General features: G+C 57.5%; 4 protein-coding genes and 1 non-coding gene across 5 annotated transcripts in view; 2 read left to right on the forward strand and 3 right to left on the reverse strand.

Annotated features, from left to right (window-relative positions):
- Nucleotides 1-141, reverse strand: part of CHGG_07392 (uncharacterized protein) — a gene marked incomplete at both ends in the record, with an annotated part of 1,667 nt that extends 1,526 nt beyond the window's left edge. Inside the window, one exon of the mRNA XM_001225047.1 lies at nt 33-141. Within this exon, the coding sequence (XP_001225048.1) occupies nt 33-141 (109 nt within the window). The remainder of the gene's footprint in view (nt 1-32) is intronic.
- Nucleotides 142-1,424: 1,283 nt separating this feature from the next.
- On the forward strand, nt 1,425-2,579 carry CHGG_07393 (uncharacterized protein; the record flags this gene model as incomplete). Its single annotated transcript, XM_001225048.1, has 2 exons — nt 1,425-2,489; nt 2,544-2,579. 2 exons carry the CDS (start codon nt 1,425-1,427, stop codon nt 2,577-2,579), a joined length of 1,101 nt encoding a protein of 366 aa, XP_001225049.1.
- A 135-nt stretch (nt 2,580-2,714) lies between these two features.
- Nucleotides 2,715-4,463, reverse strand: CHGG_07394 (uncharacterized protein; the record flags this gene model as incomplete). The annotated part of the gene is made up of 1 exon (XM_001225049.1): nt 2,715-4,463. The coding sequence occupies one exon, from the start codon at nt 4,461-4,463 to the stop codon at nt 2,715-2,717; it is 1,749 nt and encodes a 582-aa protein (XP_001225050.1).
- An 859-nt stretch (nt 4,464-5,322) lies between these two features.
- On the forward strand, nt 5,323-5,421 carry CHGG_11275. Its single transcript has one exon. It is a non-coding gene; the product is annotated as a tRNA-Ser (tRNA).
- A 246-nt stretch (nt 5,422-5,667) lies between these two features.
- Nucleotides 5,668-6,531, reverse strand: CHGG_07395 (uncharacterized protein; the record flags this gene model as incomplete). Its single annotated transcript, XM_001225050.1, has 1 exon — nt 5,668-6,531. One exon carries the CDS (start codon nt 6,529-6,531, stop codon nt 5,668-5,670), a length of 864 nt encoding a protein of 287 aa, XP_001225051.1.
- Between the last annotated feature and the right edge of the window lie 30 nt (nt 6,532-6,561).

The following is a 6,561-nucleotide window of genomic DNA, read 5'->3' on the forward strand; positions in this document are numbered from 1 at the left end:
CCGCGGTCAGGGGCTCGTTCGCGTACACACACTGCACTCTCCGCTTGGTGCAGCGAGAGCAACCGGGGTGTACCGAAGATCGGCAACTTGTGCTTGGACTTGGCACAAGCAGCACCAGGACCGCCGGAGAGTGCGGCGCATTTCGGGAGGGAGATTAGAGGGTGGAAGCTGGTTGCGGGGTTGGTTCAGGTGGTCCCTGATGGAAGTTGGCACTAAAGGAGGTGCAAAGGAATTCCAGACTAACCTATTTCGTAGTGCAGGTAACAATGGGTGGAATATGTGAGTGAACAAGTTGTAACCGGGCTGTCGTTACCAGGAAAGGTCGAAAGGATGGAGATGTTTCCACTGCTGTCCTACACGAGGATTTTGGGATGATCTACGGCTTGGTGTCGTTTCAAACCGGCCACCGCTCGATCAATGGCAACCCGGCGATAACGCGACGCAAATTTGCAGATTTCGTGGACGTTTCTGAATCTTTGCTTCAGCGTCTCAACGAACGGAAGCGGGCCAGGAACGAAGGTGTGGATGAGCAGACCACGAAAAGGCGAGAACCATTCCAACCTGGCCGTAATAGGACTAGTCTCCGATTTCATGGCCTTGGCATTGAATTACACACAGTATTCGGAGTCTAGTCCTACTTCGGCAGTTGAAATTGGAGCTTCTCCGGCGGCCCGGAGGACCAACCCCGACACCCCTATCTCGGGGCCGAAAAGTGTGTAAGTCAAAAAGGTATGAAGCGTCCGGTTTTCCACAATTTGGTGGTGGGAAGTTTGTCTCTTCAACCCCGATTTCAAGATGGCTGCTGACCACGTCAACGCGTCCAGCTCAACCCCCGAGCTGCTCATGAGCTCCTCAGGGTTGGCTTCCGGGAGTTCATCATGGCAGTTTCGGGATGGTGTTGTGGGTATAACTGCAGAATGGTCTGCATGGCAGTACGTTATCACGCTTCTGCTCGGACTGGTGGTTTATGACCAAGGTATGTGACCTCGCAAGCTAGCTGACCCTACGGAATCGTTAACACCTTGTGCAAGTCATGTACTTGTATCGAAAAGGTTCTATCACAGGTCCTCGGTTCAAGGTTCCCTTGACCGGGCCTTTCATCCAAGCTTTGCATCCAAAATTCGAATCATATCTAGCACAATGGGCGAGCGGTCCACTCAGTTGCGTCTCTGTCTTTCACAAGTATTACCATGTCTCCACGTTCCCCTTATACACATTAATCTGACGCCTGTTGCAACAGATTCGTTGTCCTCGCCTCAGACCGCGAACTCGCCCACAAGGTCTTCAAGTCCCCAACCTACACCGAACCGTGCATTGTGCCACTCGCAAAAGACATCCTTGGCCATAAAGCATGGGTGTTCCTCCAGGGCAAGGCCCACGCCGAGTACCGCCGGGGGCTGACTCCCCTTTTCACCAACAAAGCCATGGCCACCTACCTGCCCGCCCAGGAGAAGGTGTTCGCCGACTACTTCGACAAGTTCGTCGCGGCCAGCCAGGCCAACGTCAACCAGCCGCTCCCCTTCATGACCCTCTTCCGCGAGATCAACTGCGCCCTCTCCTGCCGCACCTTCTTCGGCGACTACATCTCCCCAGCGGCGGTGAAAAAGATCGCCGACGACTACTACCAGGCCACGGCCGCCCTCGAGCTCGTCAACGTGCCCTTCTCCATCTACATCCCCTTCACCAAGCCCTGGCGCGGCAAGCGCACCGCCGACGCCGTGCACGCCGAGTTCGCCAAGTGCGCCGCCGCCTGCAAGCGCAACATGGCCACCGGCGCCGCCCCGACGTGTATCGTCGACCACTGGGTGCGCCACATGTTCGAGTCCAACCGCTACCGCGAGCGCGTCGCCGCGGGGGAGACGGACGTCGAGAAGCCGTCGAATCTAATCCGCGAGTTTACCGATGTGGAGATCTCCGAGACGCTGTTCACCTTTTTGTTTGCCTCGCAGGACGCCTCCAGCAGCGCTACCACGTGGTTGTTTCAGATCCTTGCCCAGCGTCCTGATGTGTTGGACAGGCTACGCGAGGAGAACCTTGCCGCGAGGGGCGGAGACAGGAACAAGCCGTTTGACCTGGCGATGCTGGAGTCTCTGACCTACACCGCGGCCGTCGTCAAGGAGCTGCTGCGATACAGGCCACCGGTCATCTTCGTTCCGTACTTGGCGACCAAGGCCTTCCCCATCACCCCTGACTACACGGTCCCCAAGGGTGCCATGGTCATCCCGTCGTGTTATCCCGCGCTGCACGACCCCAAGGTGTATCCCAACCCGGACACGTTTGATCCCGACAGGTGGATTACTGGGGATGCTGAATCCAAGACCAAGAACTGGCTGGTGTTTGGCGCTGGAGCGCATGACTGCCTCGCGAGGAGATATGTGCCACTCACTATGGCGGCCATGATTGGGAAGGCGGCTCTGGAGCTGAACTGGAAGCATGTGGCCACGGAGAAGTCGGAGGAGATTCGTGTCTTTGCGACACTGTTTCCTATGGTGAGTGCTCGTTCCAGGAATCTTGATTAACCGCTGTGCTAACTCTTGTTGCAGGATGGTGCGCAGTTGGTGTTTGAGAAGCGCCCGTGACGGAAATGACCCCTGATGAGCACGCCCAGGAAAGGTTAGAGCAAACACAATGGGACACTCACGCGCAAGAGAGGCGTAAAACTAATAGTATCAATAATTTATATGAACCATTTGCCGGTCTGTTGATACCAATCATTACAGAACCAGGCTATTCCTCTTTTTCCCCTTTCCCTCCTTGCCTTTGCCCTTTCCCTTGCCCTTGCCTTCACGAGGAGCCAACTCGGTCTCCGTGATGTACTGTCCGTCTCCGGTATATCTCCACTTCGTGAAGTACGCATTGGGCGTATCAGCGGGGCAGTCAACACCCTCCCCAGCACCATTGCAGGTAGCATACACCCCGACCAAGGTCCCGACGAACGATCCCGAACCACCACTCAACAACTTGGCCGAGGCCGTGCCCAGCTCAACCTTTTCCTTGGGGTCAGACGCCAGCGAAGCCGAGAAGGTGTACTCGGTGGGCTCAGCCATCTTGATCCCCAGCTGGACCTTCTCGCCCGCCCACGCCTTCGGCACAGCGCTCTCCTTCACCTCACCGGACACATTAAACCTAAAGCTCAGCTGCCCATCCACCTGCACCACACCCAACTGCAGGTTCGCATTCTGCGTCAAGAAAGCCGTCACACCCGCCTCCTGACCATCAGCCACCGGCTCAAAGTCTAGATCCACGCTGAACGTAAACAGACTATCCGTCTGGCGGCGCCCAATAAACGAAACCGCCCTCGCCTCCGGCTCCGAACCACCCGGCAGCCCAGCAAGCGTATTCCTATTCAGCACCACCCGCAACCCCTTTCCACCCTCGGCAACAGAGAACGCCCCCTCCCTCGGCACGCGCCAGTACACCAAATTCCTCGGCAGCTCCTCCGCCGCATCCTTAAAATCATACACATCCGGATCCGCGTTGAACGGCCCCGTGCCCGGCACGTCGCGCGACTGCGGCGGCAGCGCCCAGCCCTCCATCCTGCCGCGCACCGGCTGCAGAACGGGCCAGTCGCCGTCGCGCCACGTCACGGGGAACAGCACCGTCTCGCGGCCCATCGGGTACGACTCGTACGCGGGCCCCGAGCGCGTCGCCAGCGCCGTGCCCCACCAGTTGCCGGCCGCGTCCTGGAACAGGTCGCCGTGCCCGACGGTTTGGAAGTACTCGTCCGTGCCGCGGTTGGTGAGGATTGGGTTGTTGGGGGAGGGGGTGTACGGCCCCGTGAGGGATTTCGACCGCGCGATGGTGATGGCGTGGTCGGTGGCCGTGCCGCCCTCCGCGATCATCAGGTAGTAGTAGCCATCGGGGCGCTTGTAGATGTGTGGCCCTTCGGGCCAGACGCCGCCCGTGCCGTTCCAGAGCGGGATCATGGGCCCCATCTCGCCCGTGTCGAGGTTCATTTCTTGGAGCTGGCAGCCCTGGGTGGCGACGTAGGCTGTGCCGTCGTCGTCCCAGAAGAGGTCCGGGTCGATCTTGGGGGCGGGGAAGGTGACGGCGTCGCTCCAGGAGGCGTCGTCGAAGGGGTCGGTGGTCCGGAAGAGCACGCCGGCTTCTTTGCCCTCGACGTCGAGGTACTCGCAGATGACGTAGAAGGTGCCGTCGCGGATGCGGATGGTGGCCGCGTACATGCCGTCTTGCTGGTCGCGGGTGTTCCAGCTGTAGCCGGGGAGCTGGGACTCGCGGTTCCAGACATGGCTGACGTGCTTCCAGTTGATGAGGTCCTTGGAGGCGTAGATGGGGAGGCCGGGGAAGGAGATGAAGGTGGAGGTGACGCAGTAGAAGGTGCCGTCGACGTGGATGCAGGATGGGTCCGAGTGCCAGCCGGGGAGGATCGGGTTGTAGTAGGTTGAGTTCGCCGCCGCTGCTGACCCGGCCAGGGCCAGCGTCAAGCCAGACGCGAGTCTCATGGTGGAGTGGAATAGGCAATGGAGAAACTACTGATTAATAGCCCATGAGCTCTGGATCAGAGAACTGTAAGGCATCTAGAGCTTGGGAACGGGCCCCTGGTGAAATATATATCCCTTCTTGTTCCTATCTTGCCACGGCCTCCTGCTCGAATATGCATGCCCGCATCACCACCGCTATGCCAAGACGGCTGATCGTTGTTTACGCTGGCGGTCTTTTAGTTGATTCGGGCGCATCGATACCAACCGGCCGGTAAATTCGATGGCTAAATCGTTAATGTGGCCCCCAGTCGCAGTACCTGACATGGTTGGGATATCGACCGACCCGGTTCCCGGATTTAACACTTCCGTCAATGGGCGAGAGGGGAAATCTGGAGGAGCGAGGAGCGTTAGCCAGGGTCGTATGGAGTGGAACTAGTTAATGGGGGAAGTAACTTGTTTAGGTAACTTGGTCGAGATCACGAAGAGAGTGGGTGGGTTCCCTCGCATCCTTTAGAATGAAAGCCAATGAAGTTTGAAGTAAATACCTTTCTATCCTTCAGACAAAGGAACATTTACGTTTATCCAGCTTCTGGGTCTAGTTTAGAAGCAGGGATGAGAGGCTTAGATCTGGAGCAAAGATCGACCGTTAGTCAGGCATTTTATACACACTTGTATGATTGGAGTCTTGGAAGTATCAGCAGACATGCCCCTCTAGCTGGAGTTTCAGTCTTGACTTAATGTTTGACTGTTGTAGTGTAAGCCCTTCAAGTGTTATGGGTGGATCACGGGGGCCCAGCCAGCCAGATGCTTCGCTTGCTGCCGATGGAACATCAGGTATGGCCCAACATCAAGTAACTATACTCCTCTGTGTCTCAGAACGGTCACTTTGGCGGAGTGGTTAACGCGCTGCCCTGCTAATCAACAGTTAGCATGTTAGGCAGTTCCTTCGGGAGCGTAGGTTCGAATCCTACAGGTGACGTGCTGTTTTGCTGTAGGGGGTGTTCCCCTTTTCGTTTTATGGCTATGTTTGCTTATTTTTATTGAGATTTCTAACACGATCAAATGGGATTCGCGGGGCATATTATAGGTACGTTAGCTAGAATGAAATTGAAACTCATGAATTGCTACTCTGCAAGTGGCGACAGAGTGCAGAGCGCGTAGGCTAAGTGAAAGCTTTGATCTCAAACGCATCAGACAGACCGCAGTCTTTGGAAGTCTAGGTCTCTCACTTTCGACCACTCTTCTCAGCTTCCTCCCTTGCAACTCTGCGCCAATGCTTGGGGTAGCCCCTTTCGATCCTCCAGTCCTCTACCTCCTTTTCCACTGCATGCAACATCCCCTCCCTCCATGTATCGATCATGTCTTGCCTCCAAGTCATGTCACCCCCAAAAGACCACGAGATGGCGCTCTCAGCTCTCGCACCATCGGGTGAGTCCAGCAACCCGACTGCCACATCCACGATGTCGGGTCGCTCATCCACAGCATAGAACAAGGTCGCTGAGCACCTGCCGCAAAAGTACCGCTGAACGTCGGGTGAACTGGCGTAAAACGTGATGGCACCGAGCCTGGGATCGCGGCCCTCACCATCCTTTAGCTCGGTAGCAGCTTTCAGCTGCAGAGTATCGGCAGGGAAGCCCTCCTGGTTGGCCCCCGCGAACGAGATATGTTTGAGCTTCGCAAAGGTCCAGTTGTACACCTCAGACCCGGCTGCCGTCCGGCACGAGTCGCAGGCATCCAGCGAGCCGAGCCCCTTGTGCGTGGTAGGGTCAATAAACCAAGGCAGCTCCCCACCCTGCCGCTGGGTCTCCTGAAACTCCCTCTGCGCCTCACCCGCCCGCAGCACCAAATCGATCCCACCACAATGGCACCGAATCGGCACATCCCCCGCCCCGCCCACGTTCTCCTTCAACCCAACCTCATACCCCTTCACCCCCTCCACCCCATCCACCGGCGGCCACCTCACCCCAGCCGGAACCTCTTCACTACCCTCCCGCCCGCCCAACCAAACCCTCGCCGGCGACACCTCCCCATCTCCCTCCCCACCGCACGATCCCACGCGTACTGTGTACAGGGGGAGGGGGCGGGTCATTACGGTGCGTCTCGATAGACATAATCTGGG

Source organism: Chaetomium globosum, genomic scaffold, assembly GCF_000143365.1.
Source record: "Chaetomium globosum CBS 148.51 scaffold_5 genomic scaffold, whole genome shotgun sequence".
Taxonomy (NCBI): Eukaryota; Fungi; Ascomycota; class Sordariomycetes; order Sordariales; family Chaetomiaceae; genus Chaetomium; species Chaetomium globosum.